Genomic DNA, 13,713 nt, shown 5'->3' with positions numbered 1-13,713 from the left:
CAGGGTCGCCAGCATGTTCCGCCGCGGCTGTGCTGCACTCTGGCCCCTTGCTACAGTTATTTGTCTCCTTGCTTGCTTGTATAAAATGAAGTCTTCCTTTCTGGCCCTAGCTGGTCCAGAACTCCTAAGCCTGTCTAGTGTTTGTCACACCCCAGTGTGCTTAGTAGATGGGACCATGGGTACAGACCACCACCTCTGGCTCACTCCTACTTTTTGCTTGAAAATATCCCTTGTATACCACTTAGTAAAAAAGATGTGGAGAGGAAATCCTGAAAATGAACTGTGGATTACCCACATTAACACCTTACAAGGCCACTACAGGTGGCCATGAGAACATTTCTCTCAGATCAGACCACAGGGAGTAACTGATCCATAGCCCCAGCACTGCTGTCTAGAATCAGTTGCCATGTTTCTTCTGAGGGTCTCTCTCCTGTTTGGCTCCTAGCCAATGACTGAGCATCACAGGGATGCTAGAGGTGGCTTGTCTCTTGTCCAGCTTGCCTTCCCCTAGGGCCAGACCTGCATCATCCTCTGGCAGCTCTTTCTGCCTCCCTAGGCTCTCTTCTCATTTTCTCTCATAGGTCCTTCTCCTTCTCCTTTTCTTGTGTTTAAATCCCAATTTTGTGACTGCTTTTCAGGCACGCATAGCTATCTTCTTAGTTATTTTCCCTCCAACATCATCCTAGGGATTTTTGTCACCTCTTCTCTTTGCAGATCCCTTATTTCTGGATCCCAGATCCTCATCTTTCTTGTTTTGCTTCCTTTTTGGGTGGAATTCATCCTCCACATGGGAGGTAAATTATTGAAACCCTGCATGACTGAAAACTTTTCTTAATCTCACCCCTGAGGGATGATTTGGCTGGGTATGGAGTTCTAGCTTGGAAATTATTTTCCTTCGTTATTTAAACACATTCTCCATCACCTCATAGTTTTCAGTGTTAATGTTGAGAAATATAATGCCACTTTTGACTTCTGATACTTTGCATGTGACCTGTTTTCTCTCTAGAAGCTTTTATAATTTCTTAATCCTCGATGCTTTGAGCTTCCGTGGTGCTGTGCCTTGTCATTGTGTTGGATCCTTATCAATTTGGGGACATCTGTCTTGTAATCCTGTGTCATGCTCATGTGTGCCTTGATACTTTTTGTTTTCTCTGTTCTATTTCAAGAAGTCAGACTGACATTTTTAACTATAATACTTTGTGCATTGAGTCCCATTTTCTTATTTCCTAAGCAGTTCATTTAATTTCTACTTCTTAAAGAACATTTGATCTTAGTGCATATTTGTACATTTCTAGGGTTTCTTTCTGTTCTTTGGTTTGTAAGAGACCAGCATTCTGTTCCTGTTTCATGAATACATTGTGTCACTGGAGATAGTTGCGTGTTGCTGGTTCTGAAATTTCTTGTGTTCCACTTGGTGCCTCTCCCTGGAATTCTCTTTTTGTTTTACTTGTTTTCTGATTTCACTTCCTGTTTTGTTTTATTTTGTTTGTTTGTAGGCTGGTAGATCCTTGGTTGTTTTCTCATATTTAAAAGTTCAGTTTGATGTAATTTGTGCTCATGTTAGAGGTGGCCCTTGAGATTGTGTGACCAAGCTGAAACTGACATGTGCGTGCGTCAAGTCTTTGCTCACTCTCCCTTTAGGAGGTCTAGAATGTTCTCCTTATTTAAAACTGCATCTGTGTCGTGCCTCCTTTGCTTTGGATTTTCTCCTCTCTTTCTCCCTTACTACTTTTATTATTTGATATGCTTGATTATCACATATATGGGGTTTTTATCATCCCCCACTAGAATACAAACTGCTTGCATTTGTCTTTATTGTTATCAGTATAGTTCAACCAATTAGAATAGTGCCCAACACGAAGTGATCAGTCATTCAATAAAGATCTGTTAAATTGGGGATATTTACATGTCACTATCTGTAGGTCTTTTCTTGTGGACTTCCCATTTTGCCCAGAAATGATTCCTTATCTGCCCTGGCTACCTGGCAGGCTGGGTGGAAGAGTCTGTAGGGAGATACAAGTGACCTATCTAGAAGTCAGTGTTCTTGTGGCTGAGCAAGATGAAGGAGCCGAGGGACTTACTGCTGGCTCATAGGATGCTGCCTGACTCCAGAAGTCTACCTTCTCAAGTTGTCCACATAGAAAAACCTTAGCTCTGCGAGAGTGGGGAAGGGACTTGGTCAGCCAGAAGCCTGTGAGAGTCTGGAACACTTCTGCATGCAGACTCCTAGCCAGTGTTCTTGTTTACTTACTGCTGTATTTTGTTCCAGTTTGCTCTTGATCCCTCAGAACTGCCTCACTCCAGGTGCAGAGATACCGAAGTTTAGTTACCTTGCTTCTAGTTGGTCTCTAGCCCTCTTTCCTCTTCTTTCAACCCTATCTCTCCGCACGTCATTCAGTGAACAAGTGGATGGAACTCAACTGGAAGTTAGTTGCTTAACGGACTTCTCTGAGAATACCACCTATCAGTTTTTATCTATTTGTTCTTCTCCTGGCTTTTATGGATTTAATTGTTTTCTCCAGTGCCTCACTTGTCAATTCAGTTGAATCTGAGAGCAAGAGGAAAAGTGTGTATATTTGCTGAGCTCTTATTTTTACAACATGAAAGTAATTCACCGAAAGGTGTCTGAGCCCCTGGACACATTGTAAAACTTTGCTCTTATTTTGTGTGTTTGGGTGTTTTGCCCGTGTATGCCTGTGCACCACTTGGATGCAGTGCTTGTGTAGTCCACAAGAGGGTGTTAAATCCCCTGGAACTGGAGTTAACAAAGCCGGTGAGCCCCCATGTGTGTGCTGGTGATTGAACCCGGGTTCCCTGGAGTAGTAGCCACTGCTGTCCACCACTGAACCATCTCTCAGCCCTGGGCTTTACTCATTTTCAGTGATGTGTAGTTAGTGTGTCCTTGCCCATTCTTGGTCTTTGCAGCTTTCAGAATCTGCCTCTAGCTCAGTGTAAGTTTCTTTCATCACTGTTGTGGATGCTGTGGTTCAGTTACTGAACCACACTGCCAGGGTACCTTTCCCCCAGGGGACTGACTGCAAGCAGTGCTGAGGAGGAGGACAGTAGTGGCTGTAGCAAGAGTAGGTCAAAGGTCATGGACAAGTCTGAGAGGTGGACACTGCTGGTTACCTGTGTGATGTTCCTCCTTCAGTCCTTCCTGGACAACAATGATAGCTTTCCACACTGAAGCATCAAAAGCCCACAGCGTTTTCACTGCCCTTTCAGCAAAGACCTGTGATACAGATACAGACATGGCCAGTGGGAAACCTGGTAGCTTCTAAAGGCTATTGGACCTCACTGAACATGTCTGTGACGTGGTGGTCAGGGAGCATGGCAATGCAGAAAGAAAAGTCTGGGTCATTTTTAAAAAGAAACAGTTCTTCGAGTTGTTTTGATTTGCATTTCCCTGATGATTAGGGATGTTGAGCAATTCCTTAAATGTCTTTCAGCCATTTGAGTTTCCTCTGTTGAGAATTCTCTGTTTAGTTCTATAGCCCATTTCTTAATTGGACTGTTGGGCATTTTGATATCTAATTTCTTAAGTTCCTTATATATTCTGGATATCAGTCCTCTGTCAGATGTGGGGTTGGTGAAGATCTTTTCCCATTCTGTAGGCTGTTGCTTTGCCTTGTTGTCCTTTGCTCTACAAAAGCTTCTCAGTTTCAAGAGGTCCCATTGATTGATTGTTTCTCTCAGTGTCTGTGCTACTGGTGTTCTATTTAGGAAGTGGTCTCCTATGCCAATGCGTTCAAGACTACTTCCTACTTTCTCTTCTAGCAGGTTCAGAGTAGCTGGATTTATGTTGAGGTCCTTGATCCACTTGGACTTAAGTTTTGTGCACGGTGATAGATATGGATCTATTTGCAGCCTTCTACATGTTGATATCCAGTTATGCCAGCACCATTTGTTGAAGATGCTTTCTTTTTTCCCCTACAACAGTCTGCTGGCAATGGTTGAGATACAGCCCGAACTGACCTACTCTAGTGATGGGATGGCCAAACACCCTAATTGTCGTGCTAGAAACCCCATCCAACTACTGAGGGATCTGGATGCAGAGATCCACGGCTAGGCCCTGGGTGGATCTCTGGGAGTCCAATTAGCGAGAATGAGGAGGGTTTATATGAGCGAGAATTGTTGAGACCAAGGTTGGATAAAGCACAGGGACGGATGGCCAGGCAAGTGGAAACACATGAACTATGAACCAATGGCTGAGGGGTCACCAACTGGATCAGGCCCTCTGAATGAGTGAGACAGTTGATTGGCTTGATCTGTTTGGGAGGCATCCAGGCAGTGGGACCGGGTCCTGTGCTCATTGCATGAGTCGGCTGTTTGAAACCTGGGGCCTATGCAGGATCTCGTGGCTCAGCCTGGGAGGAGGGGATTGGACCTACCTGGACTGAGTCTACCAGGTTGATCTCAGTCCGAGAGGAAGGCTTTGCCCTGGAGGAGGTGGGGATGGGGGGAGGGTGAAGGGGGCGGGAGGGGGGGAGAACAAGGGAATCCATGGTATCGTATTGTTATTCTCTCAGTGAGCAGAATTTTAAGGATAATTTTAGAATTCATTCATTATAAACTTATTCATTGAGTGAAAACATAATTGGATTTTTTTTTTTCTTGTCAGCAACTGGAATTGGTGGAACCAAGTGGCTGGATTCATGTTCCTTTAACTGACAATCATAAGAAGCCAACCCGCACATTCATGATACAGATTGCTGTTCTAGCCAATCACCAAAATGGAAGAGATACCCACATGAGACAGATTAAAATATACACACCGGTGGAAGAGAGCTCCATTGGGAAATTCCCTAGATGCACAACCATCGATTTTATGATGTATCGTTCTATACGGTGACTTGAAATGAGACAGAAGTGAAGTAGACATTTGTTTTATCCTGTCATTGAATATTATATCAGGTATCTTTAGTGGAAAAGCGTGTTATTGTACCAGTTATATACATTTTAAACATTTTAATTTAGATAAATAAATAACTTTTGGGTGATACCTGTTTTCCTTATACAATAAAGCTCATCTATTTTATATTGTTAAAAATGAATTTGAAGCCAATCTTTACATGTTTCTTTATATTAAAACAAACTAGTTAAACTGAAAATTTCAAAATGTGTAATTTTTTTTACTAGCATGGTGATTATTTCATATAATAGTTGTTGGGTATTTGGGAACAAAACTCTGTTTTTCTAGTGTACCTGTAATTTTTAATAGCCTAAGATTAATTTTTTTGTAGAGGAAATTTAATTTTTATATGTGTGATCCTTTTTAAACATAATACCAGAATAAACTGGCACTAGATGTCTGTTATGAACCAGTCTGTTTAGGTCTTCTGGCCCACACCTATAATCCAGCACTCTGGAGGCTGAGCGGAAGGATTTTTGTGAGTTCCAGTCTAACTTGACTATACAGTGAGACCCTGTCTTAAAGAGACTGGGGGCTTTTGCAGGGTAGAAGCCAGTCTGATTTAGAGAATATTATGTTAGAAATTGCCATTTAATTTGCAGTTTATCTCAGTCCATGTAATACTTATATGAGGAACTTCAGTTTGTATCTGACATTGTAACATTTTCCACAGATAATAGTTCCATGAGAATTTAAAAAGAAATAGCATTTTTTTTTTCTGTAGAACATGGCTGAAACAATGAATGTTGACTGGTTCAAAACATGTTGTGTCCTGTATCTGATTGGGTTGGAGTCATTAGTCCCAGGACTGCCCCTAGATTCACTTTTGTTTTAGAAAGGTTGGTCATGCGTTGTTGGGTTTATGTAAGTATAAATCAAGAATGTTTAAAAGTAATAGTCTGTTTGCATTTCTTTATTCTGGTAGCAAGTATTGTTCACTTGGTTACTACTGAACATATGGTTTCACTTCCTTTGAGTGCCATCCTTTAGACAGGAGAGTATTTTTTGTTTGTTTTATTCTCTTGGAAGTAAAAAGCATGCTAGAGACCTAGTACAAGGTAGGTAAAATTGTGTAGCTACGTTTAGTAGAGATGTAGGTGTAGGATGCTGCGTAGAGTCAAGCGGCTTGACGGAAACTATAATGGAGGCCTGATGGACAGAAGAGAATCAGAGAGGAGACTGGAAGTGTACAGTAGGCAAGGATGTCAACAGTCATGTAAACAGCAGGGGCTAGTTCTAGGGCAAGAAATGCAACTTTAAGAGGTACACAAGGTTATCGCAGTAATAATGTCACTGCTTCCTGATTGCTTAAGGAGTGATTATGTGCATTAGCCTAATAGTTGTTTGATAAGGCATTCCTAAATCAAGAGTAGCTGAAAGGAATGTCAAGAAAGCCTGTGATTTCCTCCTATATTCTATTTTCCTTTAGCAAAAAAAATAGACTCTCATAAAGCCCAGGCTGACCCCGAATTAGCCATGTAGCTGAGGATGCCCTTGAATTGATCCTTCTGCTTCTACCCCCCAACTGCTGGGATTACAGACATGTGACACCATGTCCAACTGTATATGGTACTGGGGATGGAAACAAGGGATTCGTGCATGCTAAGCAAACATTCTGCCAATCCCATTTACCTGTGTGTCATTTACTATCAGGCCGACCATCTTAATAGGCATGGGAAATTTGACAGCTGAGGATTATAGAGATAATGGATTCCTTTAACATAACAATGGTTTGAAATTCAGAAAGATAATTATTATATTGCTGTAGCCTAATTGTGAAAGCAGTCGAACCCCCCTCCCCCCCCCAGCCTTGTTTAGAGAAGCATGGTCTGTTAGCAGTGGGCACAGGGCAATGCAGAGATCCGTAGCTCGTCACTGCTTAGAATAAGTGACTGTTGCATGCATTGCCCTAAATAGGATGTCTGTATCACCCCTCACCCCTCCAAGGTTCAGGGAATGTCAAGGAAGAGGAGCAGAAAGTAGGTAAGAGCTGAAAGATGGCAATAAGTTCTGTAAAACGCAGTCTCTGGTCATGACATGGGTGATGTTTTCATGGACTACCTGCACCCATCAGGAGTCCGTCACAGATCGGCCCATACGGCCTGTCTCTCCCAGAGGAGCTGTAGACTAAGGAAGGTTGCAGATAACCCTTCAGCCCTCACCATGCTCATGCAGGCAACCCTAATTAAGTGCAATGGATCACTTAAAATGATACCAAAGAAAGGGAACAGAAGAAGCATTTGGTGGGATGAGGAATGAAATAAGGGGAAAATAATGAGAGGGACACTGATCAAAGGGAGGGAAGGGGCGGGGGGAGAGAGGAAAGGAGAGAGATTATAAAAGAATAATTTTAAACCTCATTTTAAACCCCCCCCTTTTTTTTTGGTGTGTGTTCTGGGATTAAGCACGAGGTCTTGTATATGGTAAGTACCCTCTCTACCTGAGTTATATCACCCAGTCTACACTTTTAAAAATGTACATTTGTAATCTCATTATTTGGAAAGCTGAGATGAGGATTAGGAGTTTCAGGCCCACTTGTGCTAAACAGACATTGTCTAAAAACAACAGCAAAACCTAAACATTTTCTGTTCATGCTGGAGATGTACCTCAGTGGTAGAACATTTGCCTGGCATGTACAGAGTTATGTGCATGAAACTGTACATTATATATTTAACAAAGATTTATATCTAGAATATATTTTTTAAAGCCCTTAAAACTTAATAGGAAGAAATAGCCGGGCAGTGGTGGCGCACGCCTTTAATCCCAGCACTCGGGAGGCAGAGCCAGGCGGATCTCTGTGAGTTCGAGGCCAGCCTGGGCTACCAAGCGAGTCCCAGGAAAAGGTGCAAAGCTACACAGAGAAACCCTGTCTCGAAAAACCAAAAAAAAAAAAAAAAAAAAAACTTAATAGGAAGAAATAAATGCAATTTAAAATGAGCAAAAGATTTCATTGTCATTCACCAAATAAAACTGTGCCCAGCCATTCTGTTCCTATGTACTAATATTTTCTCACGGGAAGAAAGTGTGTGTCCTGACAGGTGAGCCTGCTCTTGGAAGCTTCATTTCTACACATGATCTTAGCCAAAAGGCCGAGAAGCGATAAGCTTCATTTCTAATACAGATTCTTTCATCCTTTAGAATGCTTAGGACTGGAAATGATTTGGAAGTTTAGACTGTAGGGGATAATTTTGATATTATGTGATATTTGATAAATATGATAATTCATGTACACATGAGACATTTTAAGGGATAGGAACCCAGATTTTCCAATATAACATTTGTTTTGTGTACACCTTGCACAGTATTTTTTTTTGTGTGTGGTATTTGTAATGTGCCTGTCACACGCATCAGGTGTGGAGGTGTTTACTGATGTCATTCAGGACTCAGACTTCCAGATTGTTCCAGATTTTGGATGTTGGGGTTAGGGACACTCAATCTGTACTTCAAAGCCTCAAAACAGCCTACCTCTGGATCACTAGGAGGGTGTGTAAAGAAACTGCAGTGTATCTATATGATGAGATAACTATTTGGCAGCAAAAATGAGCAGACTATATGCACCACTTTGGATACTTTTTAAAGTTATTGTGTGAAGAGAGAAAAGTTCAAGAGAGTGCACACGTATGATTCCATCTTTTTAAAATAATAAGATTTCAGAAAATACAGCTAAGGTAATAGAAAGTACAGCTGAGGCTCTAGAGCATAGGGAATGGGTGGAGGGTGGGCTGCTTCGGTGAGTCGGGAATTCATCCTGATGGTAACAAGGACTTCAGAGGTTTACATGTAGGCCCAGCCCCATCACATTACATTTGTGCAGCTTATTGTATGTGAATCATATGCTACTAAAGCTGTGAGGAAATAGCTCATTTTACTTTAGGAATCACCTAAAAGATGAAATAATAATGTCTTTTATTGTATAGGCCTCACAGTAGAAATCTAAGGTAGAAAAGCTATTGAACAGTTAGAACAAGGACAGAAGAGTCACAGATGGGTTTGCAATTTCAGTTTATGGTTAGAGGGTTAAATTTTCATTTCACATGTAATCTGTGGTATATGACACTTGGGAAATCAGTTTGAGGAGATGTCACGGGAAATTTTAAAGATACAGAACTTTTAAGTTTCACTTACCATAGAACACATGCACAGCTCTGAAGCTCTGAAAGGAAGCTGATGCAACTGATATCGCTTTTGTTTGCTTAGATTTGGCATAAGGAAACCAAAGTGAAACTGGCACACATTTTGTTCTCTAGTTGCTTGTAGTCTACTGAGAGCAATATCAGGATCTACAACAAAATCAGAAGCGGAAAATGGATGATCCCTGATCCGTGAGAAAGAAAGAGATAGAGCTGAGGCCAAGGAAGGTATTGTAGAGGAGGAAGAATGTGGGAAGAAATACTGTCTGTGATATTGGCTAATATTTCACTTTACAAATTTGTTCTTAAATTTAGACTATTATTACTTTTTATATGAGTAATTAATTTGAAACGTAGACATTTCTGAATCAAGAGACATTTTGATACACTTATTCTTGCTTTAAAGCATTCAACAATTAAAACACAGATCTTTAAAAGTAATTCTAGACCTATGCCTCCTGTTCTTTTAGCTGTATGGGTACAAATTGTGTGTGTGTGTGTGTGTGTGTGTGTGTGTGTGTGTGTGTGTGTGTGTGTCTTATTTACTGACATCTATGAAATTGTAACCACTTTAAACTTAAGTAGAATAACTGGTTTATTATTTCTGAGTTCTACTTTGTTAAGTTTATTTTTATTATTTATCTTTTTTTTTTAGACAGGGTTTCTCTGTATACCCCTGGCTGTCCTAGAACTCGCTCTGTAGAACGGGCTGACCTCAAACTTGGAGATTCTCCTGCCTCTGCCTCCTGAGCACTGGGATTTATCATTTATCTTTTAAAAATAAAAATCTCAAAATATATTACACTAAAGTATTAGGGGATATAATTTACATGGTTTGATTGTATGCAGACATTTTTGTTTTGTCAGTCTTTAAGGTCAAGATTATCTTCCTTCATCCACATTGTTCTGGCCTTCCTGACTTCTGCTGAGACTCCCTGAAGACAGTGCGGGGGTGGGGGGTATATCCTGCGTAAGGCAGTTTCACAGCCTTCAAGCTGTCTGGGCTTGCTCTACCATGTTATTGCTTCTGTTATCCACTCACTTGTGCCCAAATAGCCTTGAGGGAGGAGGGTAGTGAGAGTCAGGACAGGAGCTCACACATTGGTTTATGAGTTGTGTGTGGTAGTTATGTACTCTGTTCACAAGTAGAACCTGAAGTCTCATTAACTAGAAAACCGTGTTGTAAACAGAAGTATTTATAGTCTGTCACACCTTCACCATTGAAAATGGAGATCTTCATTTCCATGCTGTTGAGCAGTACAGTGTCCAGCTTTATTTGCTCACGCCCTCGCTGTAGTCCATGGCAACTTCATCATTACTATTTTTCTTCTCTGCTGAGGAGAACCAGCTTACTATTTTTAAGTGTTCAAACTTGTGAAGCTTTCTGAGGAAATTTTTATTTACACAAAAGCTATTTAATGTGATTCTCATTCAAGCTGCAGCATTTACCATCTTAGTTTAAATTACCGTGATTATAGCCTGAGTTTTCCACTGAGGTGGGTCATAGTTACCATAAAACGTCCTCCTGTGCATTCACTTTGCCAGTGTTGAGAGCAAGTTGATGATTTCTCCCTGTGGTCTTTGAACTAATTCTAAAGACTGTTTTGTAGACTTTATCCCAAGACTAGTTCTTTCTTTTTCTTACCCTAGCACTCATCTGTAGCAGGAGATCCAGATCATTTCCTGTTATTTCTACAGCAGTATCAAAGTACTGATCACTTACCAAGAAATGAAGGATTCAGAAGGCTGAAGTAGAGTTCAGTCAGCTGTTTTTCTCAGCTGTTAACATTTTAGTAATCCCACGTTAACTGCGGAGTGGCGGTGGCGCACACCTTTAATCCCAGCCCTCAGGAGGCAGAGGCAGGCAGATCTCTGTGAGTTCAAGGCCAGCCTGGTCTACACAGAGAAACCCTGTCTCAATCCCCTTCCACAACAGAAAGGGAACACTTAAAAATCACGTTACATGAATATAAAGATGAAATGAGAGGGTAGCCTTGGAAACAGGTGACAAGCCATTCAGGTATTAATAAGCACACAGGTGTTTACTAATCTCTGTAATGGAAAGAGATTTTACTGTTTGCCAGCATGGTGGTGTATGCCTGTAGTCCCAGCACTTCAGAAGCAGAGGCAGGCAGGTCTCTGCAAGTTTGAGGCTAGACTGCCCAGGGCTGCACAGTGAGAAACCATCTCAAAAAAAAGTTTTCTTTCATTGCTTTCCTAAGACATCCATCCAGGCAACTCAGTACATTTATGATTTCTTTTATTGAAATTTTCAGCTGCTAGCCAGGTAACCAGGGTGTAATTTTGATCCTGTCTTTTATCTGTCTTTAGTAACCATATCATCCAGATTCTTCTTCCACATTAGTTACAATCTTTCATTTATTCCTTTCACATTCTCCAAAATCAGTTGCAGAAAGATTGACCATTGGCTTTAGTTTATAAGATGAAGTTATTCAGACAGTATTCATATAACCATCTCGAAATACCTATACTAATTCCATATTAACTAAAATTTTCTCTCATGTCCCTTTAAAGCCATGTGTTTTTCGTTGCCTCTTTTTTTTTTTTTTTTTTTTTTTGGTTTTTCGAGACAGGGTTTCTCTGTGTAGCTTTGCGCCTTTCCTGGTACTCGCTTTGGAGACCAGGCTGGCCTCGAACTCACAGAGATCCGCCTGGCTCTGCCTCCCGAGTGCTGGGATTAAAGGCGTGCGCCACCACCGCCCGGCTCGTTGCCTCTTATATAATCAATTTTTCATTATTCTCAAACTTTCTTTTATCTAACCATATAAATACACTTGTTTCTTTAAAAAAATTATTTATTTTTATTTTTTGTGTATTGGTGTTTTGCCTGCATGTATGTCTGTGTGAGGGAGTTGGGTCCCCTGGAACTGGCATTACATACAGTTGTGAGCTGCCTTGTGGGTGCTGGGAATTGAACCAGGGGCCTCTGGAAGAGCAGCCAGTGCTCTTAACCGCTGAGCCATCTCCCCAGCCCCTACTTGTTTTAACTCTCTTAGCCTCTTACAATTTAATGACCTGTAATATTGCCACTGTTCTACCAGTATGTATAACTCAGGACACTCCTTGGAAGGCTTTGCTTGCCTAAATTTATTTCTGTATACTTTTGTTCTTTTATTCGGATCCTCTTAGCCTTGTCTATTAGTACTATGTTAATTTAATATATTATTTTCTTGTATTAACATTTTAAAATTAAAATATAATTAATCATTACCTCCATCTCTTTTTCTTCCTCCAACTTCTCCCAATCCCTCCCCAAACTCCTGACTTCCTTTTCTCTGCTATTGTTTTTTTTTTTAAAGATTTTATTTATTTATTATGTATACAGTGTTATGCCTGCATGTATGCCTGCACACCAGAAGAGGGCACCAGATCTCATTACAGATGGTTGTGAGCCACCATGTGGTTGCTGGGAATTGAACTCAGGACCTTTGGAAGAACTGCCAGTGCTCTTAACCACTGAGCCATCTCTCCAGCCCTTCTCTGCTATTGTTACACATAAAATTATAGATACAACCTGCTGAGTCTGTTCAGTATTTCACTTGGTATTGGGTAGCCAATTAGAAGGCTCCTTCATAGGGGACTGCTCTTCTCAGCATTCCTTAGTTGCCTGTGGTTCTTTGTCTATGGGTGGACTCCATTGGTTTTCTCCCTTCCACGTTAGCATGTGTGTTGGTATTCTTGCCCAGGTTTTGTCTAGGCAGCCATGTTGTTTAGGTATCATTTTCCTGTGTCTATTACTAACTCAAATTAATTTTATTTGTCTTTTGTGAATTTTATTCTTATAATTCTCAGGATTTAGGGATCAACACATTACTTCCTGAGAAACAAACCCAGTATTATTTATGCATAGGCCAATAAGGCAGTAGATATCACCAGGCAGGCACTGAAAAATATCCTCCAGACTACCATTCCAGACCTCAGTCTATATTACAGAGCCGTAGTAATAAAACAATGTGACGCTGGCATAGGGACCAGTGGAATGAAATCAAAGATCCAAACATGAGTACTTCATGTTTGTAGCCCAGGCTGGCCTCAAACTCATGATCCTGCTGCCTCCTTTAGCAAATCCTACCAGCGTGCACCACCACGACTGCAGAGTACTTCATATTTGTAGCTTCAGCCATTTAGTGCTTGACAAAGATGCCAAGAGCATATGCTGGAGAGAATACAGCATCTCCAACAGACGTTGGTGAGAAACCAGAATGTCCATATGCAGAAGAGAAATCAGACCCATGTCTATGACAAAAACTAACTCCAAATGGACTAAAGACCTAAATGTGAAATCTGAAACTGCTAGAAGAAAACATAGGCAGTACTCTATATGATAGAGGTGTGGAAAAGGGCTTTCTGAATAGGACTGCATTTCCCCAGGAATTTAGGACAGTTGACAAATGGTCCCTTGTAAACCAGAAAGCTTCTGCACAGCTAAAGAATCAACTGAAAGAAGAGGAAGCTCACAGAATGGGAGAGGATCTTTTGACAACATCTGACAAAGAATTGACAAAGAATTGATATCCAGACTATATAAAAAACTAAAAAAATATATAGTCAAAAAAACCAAATGACCTACTCAAAAAATAGGCTATGAATCTGAACAGAGTATGCAAATGAAGAAATAAAAATGGTTAAGAAATATCTCAAAACCATGTT

The 13,713-nt window shown here is 40.8% G+C and overlaps 1 protein-coding gene across 1 annotated transcript in view; it reads left to right on the top strand.

Moving 5' to 3' along the window:
• Anapc10 (anaphase promoting complex subunit 10) overlaps positions 1 to 6,080 on the top strand; it is a 59,190-nt gene extending 53,110 nt beyond the window's left edge. The window contains exon 5 of the mRNA XM_052729734.1: positions 4,622 to 6,080. Coding sequence (XP_052585694.1) covers positions 4,622 to 4,852 — 231 coding nt within the window. The 3' untranslated portion in view covers positions 4,853 to 6,080. The remainder of the gene's footprint in view (positions 1 to 4,621) is intronic.
• The last annotated feature ends 7,633 nt before the right edge of the window (positions 6,081 to 13,713 follow it).

This window comes from Peromyscus californicus, unplaced genomic scaffold, assembly GCF_007827085.1.
Source record: "Peromyscus californicus insignis strain IS unplaced genomic scaffold, ASM782708v3 Scaffold_8__1_contigs__length_139910024, whole genome shotgun sequence".
Classification (NCBI taxonomy): Eukaryota; Metazoa; Chordata; class Mammalia; order Rodentia; family Cricetidae; genus Peromyscus; species Peromyscus californicus.
This window is presented reverse-complemented; position numbering and strand designations above follow the sequence as displayed.